General features: G+C 40.2%; 2 protein-coding genes across 2 annotated transcripts; both read left to right on the forward strand.

Moving 5' to 3' along the window:
* The first annotated feature begins 896 nt into the window (after positions 1 to 896).
* Positions 897 to 15985, forward strand: bgnb (biglycan b). The gene is made up of 8 exons (XM_079360165.1): positions 897 to 1153; positions 7341 to 7605; positions 11860 to 11972; positions 12576 to 12789; positions 12942 to 13052; positions 13652 to 13745; positions 14342 to 14480; positions 14576 to 15985. Exons 2-8 carry the CDS (start codon positions 7356 to 7358, stop codon positions 14771 to 14773), a joined length of 1119 nt encoding a protein of 372 aa, XP_079216291.1. The 5' UTR covers positions 897 to 1153; positions 7341 to 7355; the 3' UTR covers positions 14774 to 15985.
* Positions 15986 to 17225: 1240 nt separating this feature from the next.
* Positions 17226 to 27596, forward strand: b4galt3 (UDP-Gal:betaGlcNAc beta 1,4- galactosyltransferase, polypeptide 3). The gene is made up of 8 exons (XM_079360262.1): positions 17226 to 17555; positions 18083 to 18175; positions 18262 to 18798; positions 18918 to 19153; positions 20385 to 20575; positions 20661 to 20783; positions 21512 to 21616; positions 24461 to 27596. The coding sequence occupies exons 3-8, from the start codon at positions 18516 to 18518 to the stop codon at positions 24816 to 24818; spliced, it is 1296 nt and encodes a 431-aa protein (XP_079216388.1). The 5' UTR covers positions 17226 to 17555; positions 18083 to 18175; positions 18262 to 18515; the 3' UTR covers positions 24819 to 27596.
* The last annotated feature ends 368 nt before the right edge of the window (positions 27597 to 27964 follow it).

Raw genomic sequence — 27964 nt, forward strand, 5'->3', positions numbered from 1 at the left:
AAAACTAAAGTTGTTCCAAAGTCAACAACCAGACACTGATTCTGATACATAGACTTAAAAATACATGCAGAACATAAAACAATGCAAAGTCAAAAATGAAGAAAACCCAGAAAATATATACAAAATAAAAATGCTACAAATGAAGTCATTACTAGAAGTGTTCAGAGCTGAAGTCAAGTGTCGGTTCTGATACAAGCTAAGGATATAACTTTTGGGCTTTTTGCAGCCCTTTCATATTTGCATCCTTTTTTTCCCCGTTTGTTTTGCATGCTTTTTTGACTTTGAATTATTTCTGAATTTGTGGCCTTTGTCGTCAAAGGGAAATTGTTTGAGCTATGCATGGAAACTCATGTTTTGTTATTTTTGTCAGTAGATTTGTCTCCCTGTCTGTATGCTTAATGAAAGAATGAAGTCAGTCTGAAACCAAGACATTATGTGGCAGTTTTAAAATGATTGTGTCTATTATCAAAATTAATTAAAGATCTCAGACACATGTAGGCCTATGTCACCTTTATTTTTACTTTTTTTGTTTTGACATCCCAGTTTAGTATTTCAAATATATCTTTCATTATAATAACAAGAGTTGATCTTTCTGTTGTAGATCAATGACAGAAGCACCTGTTTTTACATTAAATATTTACCATTTTATTTTTCATTGTTGTTATATTTTTGCCTATATGTTGCCATTTGCATTATGCACTATATTATTGTTAAAGTATTATCAACTTTAAATTATATCTGGTAGGTTATTACTGTGCAGCTGGCACAGCAGCATTTTACTCAGGCCTCTCCCCCCCCCTCCTCCTCCTCCACATTCTCCTCCTCCATCCTTCTCCAAAGGGGAGAAAGGAGGCTGGCTTGTTCACTTTTGTGGGCTTGACCCCCCCTTTGCTCCCTCCAATCGTTTCCTCGGTTTGGACTGAGAGGAGCACACAGGGTGCCCTGACACGGTTTTCATCGCAGTGGCACAGTGTGCAGGCGGAGGAGCTGCGGCTGGATGTCAGAGGAGCACGGGAAAATACTGCAATAATCCCTTAATGTGATGAAAATATAGAATAACTTTTTAGATACAGAACTTTAGGATAATCTGGCGCACTGAGGGAGTAAACATCCAGTAACCCGAGTTGGGAATTAGCATCTTTCTGTCAACAAGGTAGGGAAATCAGTTGTTTTATTGCGTTTTTTGGTGACATTTTTCATTTTGCCATCTGGGCTCACTTACCCCATGGACGAAATGTTTTGATTCGTATGCAAAGTTTATGAATTATAACGTGTGTGTTACATTTAACACTTTTGAAATACAACTAATAGCCTCGTGCTGTTAATGGATCTTTGCATTAACCTCCAATAGAACGTCTGCTTTATCGCTTTAATTTTGTATTTTTCGTATTAACACAGTTGTATAGCCTAATTTATGAAATACTGTTGTATTTTCATAAACAGAACACGTTGTTTGTTTGCACCACGAAATGTATCAAAATATCATGTACTATTTACCCTCATTTAATTAATATCCGCCTCCGTCATCTCATCAAGTCAATTAACTGCAACCTGTTGCACTCCGCTTCTGACGCTGATGATTCTAATAGCCCTTACTCTGTAGTTCCACTAGATGGCGCAGCTAGTCTCCAAAGACTTGACAATAAGAGATGTCAGTGAAAGGGAGACCATGAAGTAAAACTTTTATTTTCCACGGCGTGTGGGCTGTATTTATTCGGCTTCTGCATCGTGATTTTCAAACGAGACGTGCTAGTAAGTCACCTATGACCATTCTCTACCCTGAAATCCAGGGCCTGTGTAGGCCTATTCACTTTGATGAAGATGTGGAGAGAAAATGTAGTAAAAAGTGATCATGCTTTACCTTTCCCTCGTTTTATGTTTGGCGCATAGTAAGATGCAAATAAGAGGTCTAGTCCATGGAAAGACTCATCTATGATCCTATTCAGTCCTGTGGTTATGATGTCAGGTATACTGCGATGGTTAAACTAACCCATTAGACATTGGTACTGGTGTATTTAACTATGTAAAGCGTAGTGTACAAAGACAAACAAAACAGTGTCTGACTGTGGAGCCAAGACGATTTTAAACTGCCTTTTTCCTGACTTCACAGCCTGAGTACCTATTTGCCGACCACCCTGCACCTGCTGTCTGTCTGCACTCTGTCTCAGCACCAATGTTTGTGTCAGGTTCATTTGCTGTTATACATTCAAACTTTTTTATTTTTAGCTCTCTATTCCTCCTTTTAGTTTGATGCCAAATCAATGGTTACATGCTCCTTAACATTTCCAATTTGAGTTAAATACGATCTCTTTGTCTAAGTTTTGTGCTATGTGATGATTGTTTAACAACGCTTCTTAAAAATGCTGCAATTGTTTCCAGTCTCTATATCCCAATTAAAACTGGCCCATACTTTGGAACAGTCCACATAGCCTATAGGCTACTTTGATTGAGGCTCCTCTGCCCACAGGCATGGATGCTCAGGTCAGCTTCGGCCCTTTTTTTGTCTTTCTGTATCGCTCTTCTCTCTGTCCCTCTATGGTCAGGCCCTCGCCTCCATGCACTTGAGCGGCTTGCCACCACATCCAAGCTTGGCGGCAACAGAGAAGCTGCCAAATAGTTCCTTTTTTTAGGGACAGCAGTCACCAAATTACAGCTGCTGGGGCAGTTAACTCCACCCAAGCGCTCCTACCGGATACGCCTAGCACCAACTTGAACACATGAATTTGTGTGTGTGTGTGTGTGTGTGTGTGTGTGGCAGTCTGTAGGTGTGGAGGGAAGAAGACATGGCATAAGGAAATGAGGGAGTCCAGATGACCAGATACATTTGGAGGTGGATCTCAAATTTTGAGAACAAAATACACTGTTGGTTTGCACGCAGTATGTGTGTCTGTATATGAGTGTACATTTGGGTCAGCTTGCATCCCCAAAAACAAACATTTATGTGAGTTTTATGTTGTGGTTTTTTACATTTCAAAGTTTTTAACAGTTTGGATCCTGCTCAGAATAACATGATGGGTTTGGAAAAAAACACAAAAGTGATTAAACCTTTTGGTGGAAAAACAAAACAAACATCCTCTCAATTAAAATCAGAGTTATTCTCTGCCACATAATTTAACTTAATTTTAATATGTAGTGCTGTGTTAGCACTTTGATCTCTTGTCGCCACCATGTTAAGTTAATGAGATCTGAGTGTTGACGTGGCAGCAGCCAATAGACCAGAGTTGTGGCGCCAGCTGGCACACTCGGTGAGCTCCGTGCCCCACCTTAACTCTGCTGACACTATGCCAACAGAAGCCCAAGAGCAGAGCTGCTCATCATACGTAGACAGAGTTTAAGTGAGCCAGCATTATATACCCCGACTGAACCATAATGGATTCTGTGCGTGTATTGGGATGGCAAATGATTCAACACTTCCTGAAAACACAGTCAAGAACACGAGTGTGTTGCTAAATGTGTTGTTGAAATGCAATGATTTTACTCCTATTAAAATCAGAACTACTTCTGTGTGGACAAACGGCAGCTGCAAGAAGGAAATGCATGGTTGGTTATGACTTGACATCAGGTTATAGTGACACCTTTTTAAGCATGTGGTCATGAGAAAATTATTATTCTTGGCAACCCAGAGAGGATATAGCTTAAACATACATTTGTTTAGCTTGACAGTGGCAGAGGAGGCCTTGTGGGAACTCTACTCACATCAAAGTGATTGCAATGGCTGTGAGGCCTGACAAGCACCCAGCACTTGATGGATCGCGCATATAGGATATGTAAAGCTGATCTCAGACAACTGAGTGTGGGAAACTCAAACAACTAATGTTCTTGGGTTGGTTGTTCACCAGATGGTGCATTCAGGAACACTGCAACATTATAATCTCAGCTGGGATCAATCTGTTCATATATCCATCCCTGAATGTTGTTTCATTTCATGTCTGCTGGTCTGTCTCCTTTTTTTTAAAAATCTTTTTGGATTTGATAGTCAACCCCTGGAATTCACTTTTTCATTAAGGTGTCTGTCTTTTGGTGCCTGTTATGACAGCTTTAACTACCTTTGGGGTATTATGAGTGTATGTGTGCGCGCACAAGCTGACACACCTTTGACATAGAAGGGAATTTCCTCCTGGCTTATTTGTTTTTCACAGAGGAAAATGATGATTGCTGCAGAGACAAGAGAAGCCTCCATCTTGTTAAATGTAAAACTGATTCTGGGCTAGGACTAGTGACACAGGGATCGCCCAATATATGTGAACCGTATTTGTTGCCTGTCAGAAGAATTACTCAGACAGGGCACTGATGAGAAGTGGTTAGCGTTTTTTCCCAAAGCTGTTAAATTCTTTACATTTCAGTTTTTTTCTATTTGAATGTACAGCATCTTTTAGACAAACAGCAAGCGTGACAAGAATAGCTGCCAGACAGTCTATCCATTAAACCCCTCTTGGATTTGGGATAGAGCCGAGGAAATAACACTTGGAGCTTTGAGCCCTTGTTTGTCTTTGTCTCAGATTGAAGGACATGGCAGGATTCATATTGACGCACACAAACAGACAAGAGGGCCTGTTAAAAGTGGCAGTTACAGTCGGAGAGGCTGCTTGATTGTGGGATATGGAGTTTAGTCTTATTGTCAGTTTGTTTAGAGAAGCCTTAAACGTTTTCCTGGATGATGGTAGACTGTTTCTTTTCCTGTCTCCTTTTTATTTAATATCATCTTCATCCACTGCCACATCTCTACAGCTGGCGGACAGATCATCCGCTTGACCAATGAAAAATGGCTACACAGATTAGAATATGCATGCTACATTTATAGATTTACGATAAACACTTGTTCAACTCCCATATTGTTGCAAAGCACAGTTTGCAGAAATTGTAGGTGTATAAATAAGTCTGGTGGTGTCTTCTGTGTATATCAGACTCTTTTGTGTGTTTGCGTGTCATTGTGTGATGCTGACTTTATATACCCTCGATGTGTCCTTTTGGCTGCATTCTTCTGGCCGAGCCAAGGCCAGTGGTGTTTTTTCTTCTCTGCAAAATGGTATAATTTGCCAGCTATTTTTATTGCAGAGCAGACTGCAGGGGCCAGTTCCCCATGCTTCCAGGCCAGGTCCACATCATGTGCAGGCTCATTGTTTGACTGGTTTTTATTTCCCTTAATAATAACACTTCATATCTCTGAATAAAACCCATGAACCCTATAGTTGCAGAGGATGGCATAAGCTTTAATTTAACTTTAAAACACAATGGTGACAGAGAAAAAGCTTCTTTTGTACATCCAGTCGTATACAATCATTAAGTGTTGAAGTGTCTTTGATAGGGTCATCCCCCACATACTGGACTGTATATTCTTTGGCCACCAACTAGGACTTTTCTGTATTATGTTTTGGCTCTACTTTTGTAATTTATAGGATCAGTATCTGCAAGAGAATATTTTTTCATGGAGTGTGGAATGAGAAGCATTTCCCCCAGCATAAAAAACTCTTGAAACATTATTTTGGCTGCCTCTCTTTAAGCCAATCATAGTCTAGAATCAATCCAAAAGAATGGCAAAAATCACCAAAGGGTTTGAATGGTGTCAGATCAGGACAATAGGATTGTAGGGTTGAATTTCTCCCTAAATTTCTGTTATTCAATCTTCACCTACTCTGTCTTTTCATCCATCTAGGTCCTGTTAAAGCTGAAAGCCTAATTTTACCTTCCTTTGCTACCAATGAAAGCAATATTTTTTCAACCACGGAGCCTAAAACATCCTTTGAAAGTCAATGTTAAAGCCAACCATTGGTTTTGACACATTCTGTCTGAAGGATTATGGAGCTGAGGATCACGAAAAGGTTAATGAAAGGTTAGAGATTATCAGGGTTTTAGGTCCCACAGGATCTAACGTAGGACTGGGTGTCAACGCATAGGATTAGCTGCAGGTTAAGGGTCATGATTTCCTGCAGTAATGACCAATTAGCCTGGTAATAGTTTGTTTTTCTTGGAAGGAGATATTGGTTTGAGTGTTTGAAGTGTTAGTCAGGTCAGTGCATGAAGGATTAAGAAAGGAAACAGACATGCACATGTTAGCATGTCTGGTGACCTCAATTAACAGCTATGACATCATGGAGTCTGAGTTTCATGACATGCAGGCACATGTTCACTTACACAGACACACTTGCACAGTGTTTCCCCTCGAAATGAATAGAAGCATTGTTTGACTGTTCAGCTGCAGAAATAAAGTTTTCCACCGCTGAGGTGATGTTCTCGTCACTATCTGATTGGTTGATGGGGAGAGACTTACTTTCCTTACTCCTGGGGTGTGCAGGAAGCAGACAGTGACACTGTGTCACTTGTGGTTTAGGTGACTTTCCTTCCCAGAGTTTGTACTTGGAAAGTTTACCCTGGGGGAATGAGTCCATTTCTCCTCCTCTCCAGACACCAGCTCCTGTTCTGCCGGTGACTAACATGTGGTATAAACAGTAGCGCTTTGTAATTAAGAATTAACAGACCATTACATAATATTCCAATGTCCATTTATAACTGACCATCAAACCAAGCTAAAGCACTGGATCACACTCAAACACACCATCCCCTACTGGACACAAAAGTTTACATTAAATACAGCACACACAACAGGACATTATAGGACAGAATCATAAATATTCCTGAAAAAAACAGCGCTTCCGTAGTGGGATGGTACGACGTGGCATACAAAAAGTTAGACTTAGCCAACGTGACTTCACCTGTTGGTTTGGGGATCCCTGTTTTAAAGTCTCAAGCCTGCACTAACTGTTCCTTTTAAACTATTTGAAAACAGAAGATAACTTCTGATAAGATTTTGAAGAGCATATTTGAGATGGATATACATTGTAAAGCCTCTATCCTTGTCTGCAGTTGACCAAGGCGGTGACTTATTCAGCACAGGTAGTCCAGCCAAGTATAAGCGTGTGTTATTTTTAATTATACTCTATTTGCAGTGTATAGATATTCACACCCAGAGGAAAATGCACCATTTAGAAATGATTCAAAAGTAAAGCTATTCGAATTTACTTAGATAGCATAAGATAAAGTTAACATTGCTCACATTGTAGTTTAGTTATGAGAAATAAACTACTGCAGAAATTTGCATTTAACTGAATTATTAACTGAAACAAGAACTGATACACTGTGATTTAGGGGCACTTGGAGCCCATGTAGTGTCTGGGGCTGCAGGGCTGCAGAGTGTTTCCATTGTAATGCAATTTGATAGGCAAAACAAACTTACAGCAACCCTCCAAAAACTATTCCTCTGACTGGATTAGTTCAATATTTTTTGCAAATGATTTAATATCATTTTTCCAGTGAAATTAATCCTTGACTTTTTGTGTTTTCAGGTGCATAATTTCAAGATGTTGCCATATTGCTGCTTCCCATTTTTGCTATGCTTTTTCCGGCTGCTCAGCACCTCCTCGGCCCTGCCCTTTGAGCAGAGAGGTTTCTGGGATTTTGCCATGGACAGTATGGACAGTGACAAGATGATGACAATGATGCAGGACGAGGAAGAAGGCTCGGCCGTGGAGGAGATCCTCCCACCATTCGCACAGACGTGCCCCTTCGGCTGCCACTGTCAGCTCCGGGTCGTCCAATGCTCTGACCTCGGTAAGTGTGTGTGTGTGCACACGTGTGCATGCGTGTGAGAGAGACAGAGACAGAAGAAAACAAATTTTGAGTTGAGTGAGCAAGCATGACCTGAACCTTGCATGTATTTCATGGCTCAATATAAAGGCCCCTGTTGGGGAGAGAGGAATTTCATTTCTAAAGATAATGCTGGTGTGTTTTTACAGGGAAAGACACGCCTTTGAGGGATTTTGTGTTCCAGACATTGTGTGTAGATAGTAGGTGGGAGAGAGGAGGTGGTTTGGTAAAGGAAGAAAAGACTGAGACAGGTGAAGGAAAAGAGAAGCAGTAGAGAATGAAGGTAGTGAGAAAGAAACAGCTTTTCAGACAAAGAGAGGGACTATTTAATAGGAGGAGAGGAAAATGGAAGGATTTCCTTGGTGACTTTAAGGAGCTGTTGCATGTGTCTTTTTGAAAGTGGACAGAAAGTTTAATAGAAACCCAAAACAGAAAACCAGGATGGAGGTATAAATGAGTATATTTGAAGGGATTTTAAGATGAAAAGACAGGAGTTATTTTTTATCTATACAGCTGTTTTATTATTAGGATAAGGAAGTAAGCATGAGAAATATTTTCTTTTAGTTCCACTTGAATAAATGATTGAAAAAACTTATTTGGTGGCCCTTTTAGGAATACATTTTCATTGAACTATACTCTGTAAAGCTGAATTTTGGATTTTTCCTCATGGGTTTTAAATGGACTAAAACCAGATCATCAGCAACACGATTGCCTTCTATGATCCTTTAATATCAAAAACTGCTGCCATGGGGCAGGTGTCAGATAAAGTGATTAATAGCACTCTGTAGAAACCGATTCACAGTAAATGATAGGCTACATTTGACTGTTTAAAAAGTACAGGACAAGATCTGCATAGAGATTCGAGTCACTACTTTGTGCATAGGGGGCGCCAAAATCAACTCAAACCAAAGGTTCCTTATGGGAGTGCTAAAAAGCTTATTTAGTAATGAGAGAAGGATGCAAAAAAAAGTAACGATGTTATGCTAATTCAAATTTGATTTGCATGATGTTTGATAGTCTCATCATTTTTTGTGATTTTTTTTTATATAAGCAGATGATATAATTTCCTGACAGTGGACATTTATTAATTTGTTATTCTTAAAGCAAAAGAACTGGCATTCAGTAGTATTTATGGATATACTAAATCGTCGCATTACACCGGCTATGCAACTCTAATAGGCTGTCTGTGTTTAGACATAATGGTTTTGTCGAATCATCATTTTACAACCTCTATATATTTACTGTCCCTGGTCTTACTGCAGCGGGTAAAAGTGGAAGGGTATAATTTCCACAATGTCAAGTGCTTATTTGGAACAGATGTATTTTAACGGTGGCGTCTGTCTCCTCTCGGTGTGCATCCCAGCATTATGTTGGGTGTATGTGTTGAGGGGTTCTGGGGTTACAGAGGGTGCTAGTTTTCTCAGTTTGTGGTGCAGACTGGAAGATTTGCGGCAGATATGGTTGAAGCGCTGTGGTTTTGGGGTTTAGTGGGTTAAGGGATTCAGATAATCAGTGTGTTCGTGGAAGAGTTGAGCAGGTTTCTTTTCATGTCAGATGCAGGCATACAAATTTGCAGCTGGCAGGATACATGTGGAAAGCTGCAGGTAAACGTTTTCTACCACATGAATGCACAAAATGGTAACATCCTGAAGCTCTCACAGCAGCTTTAATAACTGTATTACTGAGAATAGGAAATCATAGAGATGTTAGAGGGTTTGCTCCTTTAATTTGAATAAGTATACCTTGGATGAATTTCTAACTCTATTAATGTGATTCATTCATATCTGCTCTTTAAATACACAGTCAGGCGTAATACTTGAATAAGGCTATAAAGTTCCTCTTCAGCACTTTGTGGACGTGGTACGGGCAGAATGCTACAGGGGGTAGCTGAAAGTTTGATCCTGTGTGGTGACATGGAGGGTGTGGCTCAGTACAGGCAAAGCCATATATCTAAACATAACTCTGGACAGGCAGCTCTGGGTAGAGTCTTGTGGGTCAGATGTGGTTTTTTGGCAAACTGGATCCCAGTGGGACAGCTGGCCTTCTCTCTCGCTCTCAGCAGGTCTGGTTGCATCATGGTCTTGGTCCAGATGAGGTTTGGGTTTCTCTTACCATGGCCTGTCTGCTCCATTGACCACATCAGATACACTCGTCCACGTGGCTCTGTGATGTGGTGTCATTAATGATATCTGGTTTCTCTCTGTTTGTGTGTGTGAGAGTAACTTTTCCAGAGAGTGGAGCAATGCAGGTGAACATCTATTATAAGCCTATTCTTTGTCTTCATACATTTATTTATAAGCATAGCAGAAAAAACAGACTTTGGTGCAAATTCTCACCACTTCTTATGATGTGTTTCTGTTACATTAGGACATGAATGGTCTGTAAAAAAAAATCATCGGCAGCTTAAGGCTCACCTCATCAAGGTTATACTGTAAATACAATAATACACTTTAATACTAAAGATTATTTTCATCAGTTTTCGTTTTAATTTATTTAAAGTTAAACAAAATCACTTAAGTTTTATTTAGTTAATGAATTCATTTCAAGGTTTATTTTTGGGCTTTTTACGCTCTTTATTTAGAGATACAGTTGGACAGTGGACAGAGGGAGTAGGAATAACTTCGGGAAAGGAACCACAGGTCAGATTTGAACCCGGACAATGGTGAGGCCCAAAGGCTAAAAAAAAGTATTTTGTCCTAAAAACTCAAAACATCATACCATTTTAAAACGTGTAATAAAATACAGAAGATGAACTACCAAAACAATCCTATAAAGACAAACCACAAGTCGCTCAACATAAAAATAAAAATAAAAACTGGCAAAGACAAACCGGAAGAAATCTTCTTTATGATTTAGTTTAGCAGTTTAATTCAGTAAACATATTTTTGTGAAAATGTTTTTCACAATCTTGTTTTTTTGATGCAGGTTGGTTTTGGATAATAACCTAGCATCTCACACAATAACAAGCTTGTATTTCTCTTTTCATCCAGTATGTGACAGTGTTGTGTCTCCCTTCATCAGAATCAACTTTATTGGCCAGGTGTGTTTAACACACAAGGAATTTAACTTCAGTACATTTGCTCTCTCTGTACAATGTAAACATTAAATAATAACAATTAACTAAAAATACAAGTGGTATTTAAATACTAATATGTACAATAATAAAAAAGATAATAGTGCAGTGGTGAGTAGTGCTAAAGGATGATGAAGTAAACATTAGGTAGATATCTTTTACAGTATTTACATAATAGAGTGTGCGTAGATGATCATTTAAATTAAATAATACATGTACATTCACAGTGACAGTTTAGTTCCAGGGTTATTTCACAGCAGCAGGTCTGACACTCTGTGACTGTTTAGTGTTTATCAGAGTGACAGCCTGGGGGAAGAAACTGTTCTTATGACGGGTTGTTTTGGCGCACAGTGATCTGTAACGGCTGCCGGAGGGGAGGAGCTTAAACAGTTTGTGTCCAGGGTGTGAGGGGTCTGCAGTGATGATACCCGTCTGTTTCCTGACCCTAGACCAGTATTAGGCCTGGATGGGGGGAAGGTCATCACCGATGATCTTTTCTGCAGTCCTGATTGTCCGTTGCAGTCTGTGTTTCTGTCCAGTTTGGTTGCAGATCCAAAGCACACAGTGATGGAGGTGCACAGAACAGACTGAATGATGGAGGTGTAAAACATGATCAGCAGCTCCTGGGGCAGGTTGAACTTCCTGAGCTGACGCAGGAAGTACATCCTCTGCTGTGCCTCATTATTTATGTGGATTGTGTGTTTAACGCACATCCTTTGTGACTTCTGTTTAATAGCAACCGGATGGAAAACATCTGGTGGCCCCATATGTGTGAGTAGAATTTGTGCATGTGAGTTTTTGTGCCAGTCTTAGTCAGTGACAAAACCAGTAATGCCAGTTATATACCACTTTGACGTCTCTGTGTGCCCTCCACAGTTGTGTCTACATCCACCTCTTATTACAATAATAGATGTGGGGACACAAAGTGCTCATTTGAGACCACATGGGAGGTTTTTTTAGGCTCTATGACGGATTTAAAACACACGCTGACTATTTATTTTCCAAAGTCTACGTTTGACGACGATATCCTGAAAGTGTGCCCATTGACAGCATACTGGTTTTAAGGGTGTTGGTTCACAGTCATCCACACAAGCATTTAATGGAATACAAATCCTTTTTTTGTGTTTTTATTGGTATGTTTTCAGGTCTGACCGAGGTGCCGAAGAATATTCCTCTGGACACCAAGTTCCTGGACCTGCAGAACAACCGTATCACCGAGCTTAAAGAGAATGACTTCAAAGGCCTCACTAACTTATACGTAAGAGACACACTGACAGTATAGAGCTCACAATTATAATGTCCCTCTGAGCATTAAATCAGCACCACTTTTAGATGTTTTAACTCAATTTGTATTGGCTACACTAGTGTGAAATATTATTACAGTTCAGTGTCCTCTGGAGATTTACTTCCTGTCTTTTGTTTACCCTCCACCGCCCAAGGCTCTGAGAGCTTTATTATATTAAGTTAGAGCCTGAGGCCAAAAGGGAGTATTCAAGCTTACATCCCGCCTCACTTAGTCAGAAGGCTTTCTCACTCTTGACCTGTATTCAAGAGCACTGACCAAGAGCAATATTAAGTCTGGCAGCTAAGGAAACTCAGACATGACATTATACACAACATCTCTATTGAGAGCTGTTTATGTTAGTTCTCTGTCCCCACTTTTTTTTAGCCAACACAGGTAAAGAGAGAGTGTGCTGTTTGGCTGGATTTGTTTAAATCCCCTCAAACTCATTTAGACAGAGGATGTATAAACATCTCTTTTCCATTTTAGTTTTCCCTCCTTTTTTCAAGTGTCTTGTTTTCACATAGATAAAATAAAGTGGAAGTTTAATTTTGCTTTCCTTTGGTTGCTGTTTTTTAGGGTTTGTCTTTAAGGAATAACCTTATTTCCAAAGTCCACCCCAGAACATTTGTTCCTCTGAAGCACATGCAGAAGCTTTACTTCTCCAAAAATCTGCTGACCACCATCCCCAAGAACTTGCCCGCCTCTCTGGTCGAGATGAGGATCCATGAGAACCGCATCAAGAAGGTGGCAGCTGGGGCCTTTTCAGGACTGGGCAACATGAACTGCATAGGTCAGAAATGACGATGACTTCATCAAATCTATGGCTTTCGAATGTGGTGTTCACCACTGCCTCTGCCTCTCTATACCCCTGGCATCGAACGTTTGAAGATTAAAGAGACTGTATTTTTATTTCATGCCACAAATATCCCCTTCATGTTGCAGAAATGGGAGCAAACCCTATCCAGAACAGCGGTTTTGAACCAGGAGCCTTCAAGGGACTGAAACTGAATTATCTGCGTATATCGGAGGCCAAACTGACAGGAGTGCCAAAAGGTAACAATTTGTCTTTCGCTACAAATGCCAATATGTAAATTACAAATCTCTTAATCTTTTACCAAATAGTTCAGCATTTTTGTGTTTTCATTTTAAATGATGCATGGCATTATCAATACCACTCTCATGCCTATACATTGACAATGATACCAAGAGCCAATCAGGCCTTAACAAAAAAACAGAAACATAAAGCTTTGTTACTTCAAAAAAACTGTCCACCCAGCTCACAAGTTTAAATGATATGCAATTTAAATTGATAAATAAATCATACATAGGTGCTGCTTGACACTTTTTTTTTTACATTTAAAAAAATGTGCATCATGATAGCTTTTATTGCCTTAATAAAAAAAATTACATCTGCACCCAGCTTGATTTACTTGAGAGGGTGAAACTGCCTATTGGTCATCAAACTTGACACTTGTCAGGCACACCGGGACTGACAGTAGCTTCAGAAATCCTCGTCTAACGTCTCCTTTCTCCTCTTATAAAGAAGAGTATTGGTGATAAAGGACTTACAGTAAAGGACACAACAAAGTAATGACTAAACTACAGAATCTCTCTGAAGTGGAGCCTTAGAGATGTGATGTTCTGGCTTTCAGATCTCCCAGACAGTCTCCATGAGCTTCATCTAGACCACAACCAGATCCAGGCTGTGGAACTGGAGGATCTGAGCCGCTACAAAAACCTGTACAGGTACAGCACGTTTCAAACATCAGCAGAACTCTATAACCACAACTAATTACTTGCACCCTAGAGAGATATTGCAATTATCCTGTGGTTTTTAAAAAATATATCCCAAGTCAGCAGTGCCCCACAGGGGTTATATAATGAATTACATTGACATGCACTTAAAAGACACAGGATCATGGTTCGTTTATTCTTCTTGTGTGAGCTTCTCATTGGCTGACTGTTTCTAATAGCATCAAATCAAGGCTGAAAATATTCTCACTTGTAACTTGTAGTCTCACTTGTAGCTGATTTCTGTAACTAGGTCTTGGTCACTGCATACATTTAGTCTTGTATTAGAGAAAGGTAGCACAGACCTCTTTTCTTTGTTCTCCTCTAACTTCTATGTACATTTACCTTCTTTCCACACCTCTTAAGTGATTATTTATGGTCATTGGAGTATAGCCAGGCAGCTTTGGACCTACTTTTCACCGAGCCTAATAACCCTCTCTCACAAACACATTTATCAAGGAATTTGCAGTTTAGTTTAAAAACTTAATGTAGCATGCTGTGGTCTGTTTTCTGCCTGGTAAATGTTTCGCCCCATTTCTCACTTTTTCCAGGTTGGGCCTTGGCTTCAACCATATTCGTAACATAGAGAACGGCAGTCTGTCTTACCTTCCCAGGCTGAGAGAGCTGCATCTGGACAACAATCGGCTCACTGGTGTTCCCAAAGGTCTCCCTAATATGAAATACCTGCAGGTGAGTATAACATGCAAACATCTTATTTGCCATTTTAGACTTCATATTTTACTTGATGCTCCAATTACCTTTTATTTTTTACTACTCTATACTAGGTGGTTTACCTCCATTCCAACAATATCAACCACGTAGGTGTGGATGACTTCTGCCCTCGAGGATTTGGGATGAAGAGGACATTCTATAACGGCATCAGCCTGTTTGGAAACCCTGTCAACTACTGGGAGGTGCAGCCTGCGACGTTCCGCTGCGTCAGTGACCGGCTCGCCATTCAGTTTGGAAACTACAAAAAGTAAAGACAGGGGATAATGAGAGATGGAGAGAGTGATAGAAAATGGCCGGAAAAGGAGGAGATAATTTAAATAGTAAATAGAGAGTTTTGGAGATAGCTTGAGAGGGACTGATGAAATACAAAGAGAAGTGGAAAACACAATCACATAACTTGAATGGAGTGGGAAGCAATGCTCTTTACGTATTACACCAGAGTTTTTGCATTCTTAAATTTGAAGGTCTTGAAAGTTTTGCCATCAGAAATGGATCAAACGGAAGAGACTGTTTGAGATGAATGTTTTGCCCAAGCCTTAAATCAATGGAGAAAAAAAACGAGTCCTGAAAACTTGTGAAGCATTTCATTCCATTTTTTACACACTTGCGCTTTATTTGATAGGTGTCACTTTGGTTTTATTAACATTTTTCAGATTACTTTTAAGAAGGTAGAAAAGCAATGCATTATAGTTTTATACATAAAAATTGTGATCTGTATGACTTTCTGTGTGCTAATTTGAGAAATATATCACAATGTGCCGGTTTGGTCCTTAAACTGTGAATTAATTATTTTATTAACTAATAATAGTCACAGATTCAGGGCCATTTCCAACATGACAGGCATACAAAATGGAATAAATGCATCAATTATTCAATTTTTACAGTTTAGAAACATTGTGTACATATCATGGCAGTTGAATGATTAAAATAGTAATATGTACATTTTTCCCCTCGAGTGGTAAACACTTTTTGTTATTGATGTGAGGTAACTGAAGCACCAGCCTGTCTGTGTAAGGACTCTATTCTGTGCCTTTAATAATACTGTTCTGTCTTTATACTTTAATGCAGTATTCCTCGAGGGGACACTGAGTTAGTGGGGCTTTGCCCTAGTTAAAGAAAAAAAACACACATCCGCTTTGCTTTGACACAATGAAGGCAGTGTGTTTACTTAGTGCTACATACTAAAGTAGTGTTGTTGCATTGTTTTGCACAGTTTTTCTGTAATGCTTTATCTGCTTCAGGGTTATTGGAGGAATAGTCTGTTTAAATGAGTAAACCTATGTGGATCTACTTTATCCATTTACTTATTCTTTTCTGTTTCTGCTCTGTAATCTGACCAGCTACTGCTGCATGTGAATAAAGAATTTTTTACCCTGCTACATAAAGCCAGATAACAACTGATGCCCTTATAGGTTAGTTGCTGTGTGAGAAATAAAGAAAAAAAATCACTTGTGTAGATAAAATTGAGTCCACACTTCATCATACAAATACTTGTATAAAAATGAATACTTTAAACTTTTCTGTGACTATTGAAAAAAAGAAAAAGATGTCAATTTAATTTCATGTGGCAAGTAAGTCATCAGATCCTGGAAAAGCTCTACATGTTAACACTTTAAATTATTATTCATTAGCCTGTTGCTTATTAGCGTTCTAATTAGTAGCAGACTGGTTGCTTATTAGTCACTGAGACCTTATTAGTATCTTACTCTATATGACAATAGTCTAGCTTGGCCTTTAACTAAAAGTGTTTGCCCTCAATACCCTCCTTATTCCTGCTCATTGATTAAACAGTATGTTTGGAAGTCTTGTGCATAACTTATGTTCTCAATACTGTATGCTTTTGTTTAATTCTACCTTATAAAGTCCATACTAAGCAACACATTAAGATCTGTAATTCATGTTCAACAACTTTTTAACTGATCAACAAGCACTAATTAAGAGGGTGTTAGGGCAAAGTTGATGTCCTGTTAACTATAGATAGTCATAGATATTAAGGTATGAGCACTTCATAATGACTGGTTATCGGTAAATATTGTGACCTTCACTTAAAGTGTTACTAAATGTTTTACTTAAAGTTTACTTATCTGACCTGAAATCTTAATGTCACAAATGTTAATCCACATGTTGATTTCAAGTGGCACATTTAATTCTAATATGTAAGTAGCATTTTTTGCCCGGCTGTTTTCATTGATGAAAAGACATTAAACATTGTTTAATGGATGTTTAATAGCTGTTAGTTTTTCCTGTTTTAATTTTTTAACCTTACAGTGTATAGAGACTTTTCAGGCCATATCTCCAATTCACTGAGAATTCTTTGTCTCTTCGGACATTTTCATGCTCTTTCATTTTTTTTTATTTTTTTTTTTTAGATTGGGGCTTTCCTACTGAACCTCCTTGACCACTAATGTAAATGCAATACAAAGAGAGAGAAACAAAATAAGGATGGGTAAAAGAGAAATCAATACACTTAACCTTAGTGAGTCTTTATTAGGGCCATCTTATCCTATAATAGACACTACAGTGTCTCTTTAACGTTTTCACATTTAATGCTATTTGAATGCAATGAATGTGAAACCACTTTGCACACAGGTTATTTTAAGCAGCATTTATTCATAGGCCTATATTTTAAAACGTCAGTATTTGATATTTCAAATGTGCCGCTTGTGACGTCACCGCGCTGCGCCTCACAGCGCGGAGCTGACGATGAGGCACAGAGCGCTTCTCGCCTGTGTTGACACTGGACCGATATGCGGCGATGCTCTTGCGTGTGAAAGCGTTTGCAGCGGTCTCTAAGCGGCTACGAAGTGACTTCACCTCGGATGAGAGATTAGGAGCTGCTGGTGGCGGAGGAGAGGGAGGAGGAGGAGGAGGAGGAATAGGTAGAGGAGGAGGAAAAGCGAGCAGCATCAGTAGAACAAAACTAAACCTGTTATCCTTTGGTCCATCGCGTCTCCTCCTCGGTTGCAGTTGTTGGCCCGTCGACTGTGAGAGGAAGCCGGGGGGCTGGATTTGAAATATCGCAGGGATGTGCTGGTGAGTCTGCTGGTGCTGCACAGCGTCTTTACAGTCTACAATAAAAAAAAACACAAGCAAATAAAAAAAACAGCCCTTTTCGTCGAAAAAAAGAGACATTGAAGGGGGTATAATGTCGAATAATGTCATGTGCATATTTGCTATTGTTACGCTAATAGCTACTATACATGAGTGCTTGTACACAGGCCTGTAGATGCAGAAAGGCTAATCACCTGCACTGAATGCTATCTGTAGCATAGGCATAACTCTTGTTGTAGTAAATACAACTCAAGCTTTCTACATTAAGCTTATGTCGTTCATGTTTTCAGGGAACCATGATATCTGATTAGTAAATGTGCAGGCTCCAGCTCCCTTCTAAAAGCGTCCCATGAAAATGTCAAAGCTAAAATAATCCATTCTAAAAATAAATTAAAAAAAGCAAACGTGACATTTGTCAATCCCTGGTTTCCCATTCGCTTACAGTAGGCTACTACTGAGATAAACCCAGTGCTGCTTATTACTTACTGTGTTTTTTTTCCATTTTATAGAGAAATTGATGATGAAAGGAGGAAGAGGAGGAGAGATTGGAGTGAGCACTTCCTGGTTCAAAATAGGTTATAATTAGACCCTTGCAAAACCAGGTACCCTGCATTTGGCTATACACATGTACTTTAATCATAAACAGGTGTATAAAACTCATAATCTTTATTTGCCTTTCTCTGTGCAGTCTCTGGTCAGGAGGTGATGGCGGTACTCACTGAGCTTCACCACCACTACAACCCATTCATAAAAATGGACACCCCTCGTCTGCACTCCCGAGTCTGACCTCAGTGCTGCCTCCTTCCCCTTTTCTCCTTTTGCCTCTCCTTGCTCATCCCAATCATCCCCCCCCCCCCCCCCCCTCCATCTCTTTTCCACAACACTCCATTTATTTTCCCCACACTGAATCTCCCCGTACCTCTTTTCCAATCTTTCTTCATAATGGCAATGTGTGGACGGTCTTTGGACTCCCCATGCACACTGGCCTTACTAGTGGGGTTCCAGTTTGCCTTTGTTCTCTACTTCTCCCTCGGGGGCTTCAAAGGCTTGGTGTCTGTCTTGGTGCACACAACAGAGCCAGAGTTCGATTACTCTCGACCTCATGACGTCTATACCAACCTCAGTCATCTGGGAATACCACCTCCTCCACCCCGCAACTCTGGCACTGGACCCCCTGCGACAGCACCACCGCTGAGAGACTGCCAGATCCCCTCCCCACTACTAGGTGACAGAGATATGACTTCTTAGATGTTGCTTTTGTATGTATTGCATGCATTTTATGTGTAAAAAGCACAATATTATCAGTACCTATTTTGTTAGACGTTTGTTTTTCCTTTCCTCCAGTTGGACCCGTGTCAGTCCATCTTTCCTCTTCTCTGTCTATGGAGGAGATCAGACAGAGAAACCCTTTAGTGTCATCAGGCGGACGCTACAGGCCCCCGGACTGTGAACCCCGCCACCACACAGCGATAGTGGTACCATACCGGAATCGGCAGACCCACCTCAGAGCCCTCCTCTACCACCTGCACCCCTTTTTGCAAAGACAGCAGATCCACTACAGCATCTATATTGTACAGCAGGTCAGGTCGTGTGTGAGTGTGTGTTTTATGTATCAGTGTGCATGAATCACTCGTTTTTATTAGGGTAATTTGTTTTTACTGAGAAGAAAAAATAGTATTGTGTGGATGTAATATCAACACATAACTTGCATAAAGCTAGATAGATAGAAAGATATACAGCTTTATATATTTGTATATTAGTGGCACAATTGCATCAAGTGATCAAGGTGTTACTACTGTTACAACTCCAATACTGTATAATGATGTTCCTGTAACTGCTGTATGTCTACAGCTACAGTATGAATTTTAAGGTTACATATTATGTTTTTCCAACAAATATTATATATTTCCAATAAATGTGTCCTTAGTCTGTCTACAACCCCCCCAATTGAGTCCACCCTCTCTGTCTATTACCTGCTTCACTTTTCAGAAAATGTGTGCTCAAGCAGGCCATTTTGGAGATTTTCCATTTATGACATCACAAAGGGCAGTAACCCCTCCCCCGTATGTATGACACTCCCACAGCTAGGTGTTTATTCTGCCAGTCTTCCTTTTCAACATAAACAATCGGGCATGGTGCAATAAAGCCACGTCCCTTTCCAGAGAGGGGCGTAGACACAGCTCATTTGTATTTAAAGCTACAGAAACAGAAACAACCTCTACTGAACAGGGTTGAAATAAAGGGGTAATAATAGGCATGATCAAATCAAGATCAGAGTGGATTTTTGTCGAGACACTTCAGCTCTGAGACTTATTTAAACCTGTTGAAAAGGAGGATGTTTAACATAACAATAGAGTGCCAATAATATAGTGTGAAATAAATGGGATGCAACTCATGGTAAATTTGTGTTGCACAAAATGTTGGTGTTTTGCTAACATATCAAAGATTCAAAACTTGTATATTCTCCCCCTGCCAAAAAAAGTACAAGAAAACAAAAAAAGCCAAACACAAAAACTCATGTTCTTCATATTCTCTTCTTTTTAAACACAGTACAATTTTGGGTTTATCTGTCCAGGTTACAACATACATTTATGACCCTGAGATGCTATGGCAACCAAGAAAATAAATGGAAATTATGGAATTAGCTTCAAGGTGGTTACAGCTCTGACAAAAAATCCACACTAATGTGCCTCTCAACAACAACCTTGGGTTGGGTAAAAAAGGTAAAGGTTGTCCCTGAGCCAATCAGATTTGAGTACTTAACAAATACTGTGTTATTGGAGATGGGTACATTTCTGTGTCTTTCCTCAGTGGGGGAACAGTACCTTTAACCGAGCCAAGCTGCTGAACGTTGGGGTGCGGGAGGCCCTCAAAGATGAAGACTGGAGCTGCATCTTCCTTCATGACGTCGACTTGCTGCCTGAGAATGACCACAACACCTACACCTGCCACAAGCAGTTCCCCACACATCTGTCTGTGGCCATGGACAAGTTCAGATACAGGTAGAATGTGTGTATGGAAAGACTTTTCCAGAAGTGTCTTTCTCTACTGAGACTTGTTTGTAAATTGATGATGCAACCCTCTCAGGCTGCCGTACCCACAGTATTTTGGAGGGGTGTCTGCGGTGACACCAGACCAGTACATGAAGATGAATGGTTTCCCTAACCAGTACTGGGGCTGGGGTGGAGAAGATGATGACATCGCTGCGAGGTGAGTATGATGAAAGGGGCAGAGTTCCATATCCCACATAATGACACAGTGAACTGTGCATGTTTACATGTGTGTTCAGCATCAGAACGATGTGCACGATTATTTCATCCACTCCGCCTTTTGTTCTTTGGCTCAACTCATTCATCTACTTCTTTAAAGTCTACGGTTTCCATACCAAATATTTTACTTTTCTTTGATGGTTTTATAACAATTTTCATCTTTCATCTTCACCTCCCCTCCCTCTCCTGTGGCTTTGCTGTGTATCTCTCTCAGTGGGCTCAGTGAGTATGTTCACGTGGAGTAATTGACAGATTTAGGCTTGGCGATGTGTTTCAGACTTATCAAGCTCATCCCCTTTCTGTGCTCTGTGATACCCTGTCTCCACTCTCTTGCACTCTATGGTATAAAACTTAAAATATATATCATATACTGGACATTGGTCACATGTGAACTGGGGTTGTAAAGCAACACCAGAGATAGAAAGAGGAGACCACAGTGTTTTCCACCACCTATAGGCCATAAAAGTATGGTATTGTCATACATCACCCACAATTCTATGTTTCCTTTCTTTATTTCCTGCCTTTAAATGTATCCCTTAGAGAATACATGTACTGTGCTGCAGTTTTGAGTTCTAGAAAATTGCATAAATAGTATAGTGCCAGGTTCAGTGTGCCTCTGGATGAGAATATGTTGTTTCTGTTGACCCCTGTTGTGTGCCGTCTGTCCAGAGTACGCCTGTCTGGTATGAAGATCATGCGCCCCCCAGTGGCCATTGGTCATTACAAGATGATCAAGCATAAAGGAGATCGAGGCAATGAGCAAAACCCACGCAGGTACTAATGAACAGGAAACAAAAGGTTGTTGTACTATTGGAAAGTATTTAAACTATGTCTCTACACTTTCTACTGTCTTATCTGTCTGCCATTAATATTTGTCCTGGCTTCATTCCTGGGGGACAGGAAACAGAGTTCTGCTGCCTGCCGCCCTCTTCTTATCACCTTTTCTTCACAAGATTAGTTTTGACAAAAAAAAAAAAAAAAAAACATTATTTAATTTTTGTAGACACTTCTTTGTGTTAGGTTGGCTTTTTTTTTTCTGCTCACTCTGTTGAGCCAAATATTTCTGCTGCCTCAGGCTGCATTCTCATTTGTTTTCTCATTTAAAATACATTACATTTTTCCTGCCTGTGTTGCACTACTTGAGAAAGATGTCATAAAAATAAGTTCAGGCAAATCCACTGAAACACCGCAGGAAATATTCGCACTAGTTATGTCTCCAACATTATTAATACAAAGATATTAGTGCAGAAGCACATTATTATCTTTTATTGCAGGGGCTATATTTACATATGTTTTTTAAAGTTATATTGTTGGGCACAATTTTAACTCTGTTGGATAGGACGGCTGAAAAGAGACAGGAAATGTTGGGAGGAGAGAGTTGGGGGATGACAATGCAGTAAAGATTCCAACCCACGGCAACGACAATGAAGAATACAGCCTCTGTACGTGTGACCGCTATGCTATCTGGCGCCCCGCAAGAGGAACATTTTGACATTTTCTGTACACACATTTAGGTTCCGTTGGGAATCTTTAGGCTAAATTGATGCCACTCCTGTGTCTTTATGTGGCAATTTAAGTAAGTAGGCTTGTAGGCCTAGCTTTGGCTCAAGACTTGAAGCACAGGAAAACAGTTTGCCGATCACTGTCAAAAGCTCACATTTTTCTCTTTCACACAATGCACAAAAACAAGTGTTTACAATATACACTCAACAAAAATATAAACGCAACACTTTTGTTTTTGCTCCCATTTGTCATGAGATGGACTCAAAGATCTAAAATTCATTCCAGATACACAATATTACCATTTCTCTCAAACATTGTTCATAAATCTGTCTAAATGTGTGATAGTGAGCACTTTTGCTTTGCTGAGACAATCCATCCCACCTCACAGGTGTGCCACATCAAGATGCTCATCAGACACCATGATTAGTGCACAGGTGTACCTTATACTGCCCACAATAAAAGGCCACTCTGAAATGTGCAGTTTTGTCTCACAGCAAAATGCCACAGATGGCGCAAGCATTGAGGGAGCGTGCAATTGGCATGCTGACAGCAGGAATGTCAACCAGATCTGTTGCTCGGGCATTGAATGTTCATTTCTCCACCATAAGCCGTCTCCAAAGGCGTTTCAGAGAATATGGCAGTACATCCAACCGGCCTCACAACCGCAGACCACGTGTAACCACACCAGCCCAGGACCTCCACATCCAGCAGGTTCACCTCCAAGATCGTCTGAGACCAGCTACTCAGACAGCTGCTGAAACAATTGGTTTGCATAACCAAAGAATTTCTGCACAAACTGTCAGAAACCGTCTCAGGGAAGCTCAACTGCATGCTCGTCGTCCTCATCGGGGTCTTAACCTGACTCCAGATCGTCGCCGTAACAGACTTGAGTGGGCAAATGCTCACATTCGATGGCGTCTGGCACGTTGGAGAGGTGTTCTCTTCACGGATGAATCTCGGTTTACATTGTTCAGGGCAGATGGCAGACAGCGTGTGTGGCGTCGTGTGGGTGAGCGCTTTGCTGATGTCAATGTTGTGGATCGAGTGGCCCATGGTGGTGGTGGGGTTATGGTATGGGCAGGCATCTGTTATGGACGAAGAACACAGGTGCATTTTATTGATGGCATTTTGAATGCACAGAGATACCGTGATGAGATCCTGAGGCCCATTGTTGTGCCATACATCCATGAACATCACCTCATGTTTCAGCAAGATAATGCACGGCCCCATGTTGCAAGGATCTGTACACAATTCTTGGAAGCTGAAAATGTCCCAGTTCTTGCATGGCCAGCATACTCACCGGACATGTCACCCATTGAGCATGTTTGGGATGTGCTTGACCGGCGTATACGACAGCGCGTACCAGTTCCCACTAATATCCAGCAACTTCGCACAGCCATTGAAGAGGAGTGGACCAACATTCCACAGGCCACAATTGACAATCTGATAAACTCTATGCGAAGAAGATGTGTTGCACTGCATGAGGCAAATGGTGGTCACACCAGATACTGACTGGTTCTGAGTCCCCAGACCCTCAATAAAGCAAAAACTGCACATTTCAGGGTGGCCTTTTATTGTGGACAGTCTAAGGTACACCTATGCACTAATCATGGTGTCTGATGAGCATCTTGATGTGGCACACCTGTGAGGTGGGATGGATTGTCTCAGCAAAGCAAAAGTGCTCACTATCACACATTTAGACAGATTTATGAACAATGTTTGAGAGAAATGGTAATATTGTGTATCTGGAATGAATTTTAGATCTTTGAGTCCATCTCATGACAAATGGGAGCAAAAACAAAAGTGTTGCGTTTATATTTTTGTTGAGTGTAAGTTAATGTTTTACAGAAGATGTGTAGTTCCAAACAAAAACTCCAGGAAGTCAACGCATCTAGCTGGCAAATACTTGTATTGGCAGATTGATTTTTCAACTGTGCTAACATTTCCTGGTTGTAGCTTAATACGAAGCAGACACACATCAGAGTAGTATCGATCTCTTCATCTGACTCTCTGTTAGAACAGAATTTTAAATAAATCTCCACAATGAGAAACTTTTCATTGAACGTTTGACCCTGCAACACACTAAAACCCGGGATGTCGTATCCATCTTTCTAGATTTGACCTTCTGAAAAGGACCAGGCTAAACTGGCGTTCCGACGGCCTCAACTCTCTGACGTACGAGCTCCTCTCCAAAGAGCTGGAGCCTCTCTACACCAACCTCACTGTAAACATTGGAGATGATCCCCGTCTGCCCCCGGGGAAGGCACCTATCCCTGGGAAAACAACAACTCCTGTCCACCAACGTATCATCAGCAGCAAGAGCGAGAGCACAGCCAAACAGGAACAGAGGCAAGAGAGCAAAAAAGGGGCTGAGGCAGCAAATCTGCTCAAGTCAGCTGATGACAAGACAGAACCAGCTCAATCCAAGGCAGCAAATCAAACGACACAGGAGAAGACAGGCGTGATGAAGTAGATTGAGTTGTATAAAATAGGGACTGCATCACATCTGTAGCATGGAGCAGGATGTCAAAAACACCAGCTTTTTGTGCTCAGTGCAGGTTTCGCAACAGATCAAAATGTAGATTCAAGGGTGCATTGAAGAACATGACTGAGTCCCCTGTTGGTTGTCATCCACTAAATGTGACGCAGGCCTTTTGCTGACTGACACGAGTCTGCCAGTTGGAGCCAAGAGAACAGTGGTGCAGGACTCAATCGAATCCATGTAGAGGTCCAACACAAGCGAAGCGAAAATGAGACAGCAAATATACAAATATCTGCCCTTTTCCAGGCAACCCATCTGTTGCCAGCAGACCTGCGGCTTCATCCAATTTGCTCCTAAAAAAAAAACCTGCTGCTGTCAGTCCGTCCTACTCCACGGTGGGTTTGTGTTTCTGTGCCTTCTCTCTTATAATGCGCATTTTGTAGACTGGTATAGTTGCATTTAGACGCTGATCTGGGGTTCAGTTTTTCTGTTCGAAAACAGGGAGGCTCAAGCTGATCCGAGACCAGAGCAAACGATTTGTTCCAGGACTGCTGTTTTCTATTTGTGGGTATCAAGCGCTGGCAGAGTCCATAGATATCAGACTATTCTAGAGTTTATATTTCTATCAAGAGACTTCTTTATTTGTTTACTGATTCGTTTCCTTCCCTTACAGTCTGGTGCCTCTCTCTGTTTAGTTTCTAGACAATCAAATCATATGGTAAGACTATCTGTATCCAACTACATAACAAAGTGAGAAGATATTATCAGGACCATCTCGACACCTGCCAGTCAAACATAGATATGGCATGATAGTTTTTGTCTAGCTCGACTATTCTATCCATCAATGGATAGACCTGTGCTTCTGATGTTATGTGCAATGTTATTATTGTCTTTAGAATATAGTCTGATATGGAAAAAAAGCAAACCTGCAGACAATAGTGTCAAATTTGCTAGTTTAAGATCGTGTTTCCAACAATTAAAAATAGTTACGATAAAGCACTGTGTATAGAACTAGGTCAGCGAGCAAGCCTGACATCAAACAGCTATGAAGAAGTGTCTGCCTCTCCTTGGTCTGTATCTGTTTGCGAGATGAAGCTATGTTTCTTTAAGGAAAGGGAGCAAGGAAAGAAAGAAGTGTACGGCACAGGATGAAGTAGTTTTAGGCCTGCCAAATTAGGACTTGCATGTAGGTTATTTGTGTAAAAGAAAAAATCAGCTACATTTCCGATGTAAAAACTACTTCTGTTTTTAGAGATTCTGTTTGTTTTCCATACAAGCCATGTGGAATGTATTCTTTTTTTTTTTTGGTTTAAATACACATTTACCTTTTGTGAAGAAAGCAGGTGAGCTTATTTAGAGAACAGGGACTTAAATCTAATCAAGGTTTAGGATTTCTTGCTGCTATTTGAGTAGGAAACGGTTAACTCTTTAATGAATCAGCTCGAGATTTTCCATATCGTAACACTCATTTTCTAGGGTGGAACTGCGATAATCAGGATACCAGGTAATGTATTGCTCATGTTCTGAATGTATTTAATTTATTGATTTGTGTATTGACTCACTGATAGAGCTAAACACAGACTTCTAGAGTTATCAGGGTCTTACTCATCATCCTTATTTATTCTGTATCTCCATGCTCCTTATGTTAACATTGTGCCTCATGAAGTTAGCCCACATCACTGAGGATGGATTGAAGGCCTTTGTCTGGGTTACATGAGTGCGCCCTCAAGTGGCTCAGTGCGGTACAGCACAAGCAGAGAGGTATGGAGGACTGAATGAAACTGCAGTGTTGTGACTTGAATGTTAAATATTAATGTTGGCCATTCACAGGTTTCAGCCAATCATAGCTTTGCTTTGCTCTGTTTGGAGGGTTTCTTGTGTGCGTAGTATCACATGATTGATCCTGTCAGTTTAAAGGTGCAGAGCATCTCACGGAATTAAATTAGTAAATAGAGCCAAAAGAAACAAACATTATGGGTGTTTTATGAATGGGTCTAGTTTTATAGAAGGAGTCTATGTTTATATTATGATAAAAAAAAAAAAAGTCACCTGTTCCAAACTGTCAACCTAATCTGTATTGACACAATGAGAGTCAAAAAGGACGCATTTCTTATCTTTATACGACATTAGAATCTAGTTACATAACAATAGATATTATATTCTCTATTTATCATATTGCCTGTGAAAATGCCTGTATGACATGAAGCAGTGACACACTGAAAGTTTTAAAGGACATTATGTAGATTATCAGTATACTATATGTGCATACCTGGAGATTGTTCTATATTTAATAAACAGGCTAGTTTTTATAAAGGATGTTTTTTTTTTTTGTTTTTTTTTTGCATAAGTGATGGAAATATATTCTGTGTAGTTGAATGCAAATTGAATTAACCAGCTTGGGTTAGAATTTTTGATTTGATTTTTGTGTGTGTGTGTGTCCATAAACACACATTTGAGAAGTGTTGCTGAGAACAAAATGACAAGACGAGTGGGTTGTTTTTGTTCATGGCAAATGAGTCATATCTAATAATTGACATTATTTATAATGGAGGATGCGGATGTTAGTATCATGCACTGTACCTGTGGGTTTCTTGGGTCGCCTTATTTACTGACCTTGTTCTCAAAATGACAAAGTGTGTGTGTTCTGTGTGTGTGCTCTCTGTTTGTGAGCCAGGTCATCAAAAAAGGCAACAGAAGCAGCAAACTATGATTGACAGTGTTGTGACAGAAAGCAAATATGTCTATCAATAAAACACATAATCAAAACAATGTGTTCCTTCCTACATTTTCTATCAAAACAGATTTATACAATCACTTCAATCGGGAGCTTAACTGACACTTAAAGAAACACCGTTCTATAAATAAATATAAATACTCATAGTGATGCACTTACTCCCCCACAACACCCCAGGCCTCTTAATGAAACCATTGCGCATTTTGATAAATGCTTCTACAGCTGTAAGATTGCAGAGATCAGACACTCATGCTATCTGGCAGATTAACAGTCGTATATCATCATCAACACGAGCGATCTAAAACATCAGTAACCTGTTACATCACACTGTGTGTCGCAGGCCTCGCTGTTCTATGTAGGCATAAAGAGCAGGATTAAAAAGTTGGATGTGAGATCATACCTA

This window comes from Symphodus melops (assembly GCF_947650265.1).
Source record: "Symphodus melops genome assembly, chromosome: 13".
NCBI lineage: Eukaryota > Metazoa > Chordata > Actinopteri > Labriformes > Labridae > Symphodus > Symphodus melops.

Coding starts and splice junctions, on each gene's coding strand:
- b4galt3 (XM_079360262.1), top strand. CDS start 18,516: ATGGCAATGTGTGGACGGTCTTTGGACTCCCCATGCACACTGGCCTTA. Junction 20,784..21,511: donor GATGATGACATCGCTGCGAG/GTGAGTATGATG, acceptor CCGTCTGTCCAG/AGTACGCCTGTCTGGTATGA. Junction 21,617..24,460: donor AATGAGCAAAACCCACGCAG/GTACTAATGAAC, acceptor CCATCTTTCTAG/ATTTGACCTTCTGAAAAGGA.
- bgnb (XM_079360165.1), top strand. CDS start 7,356: ATGTTGCCATATTGCTGCTTCCCATTTTTGCTATGCTTTTTCCGGCTG. Junction 11,973..12,575: donor AAGGCCTCACTAACTTATAC/GTAAGAGACACA, acceptor GCTGTTTTTTAG/GGTTTGTCTTTAAGGAATAA. Junction 13,053..13,651: donor ACTGACAGGAGTGCCAAAAG/GTAACAATTTGT, acceptor TCTGGCTTTCAG/ATCTCCCAGACAGTCTCCAT.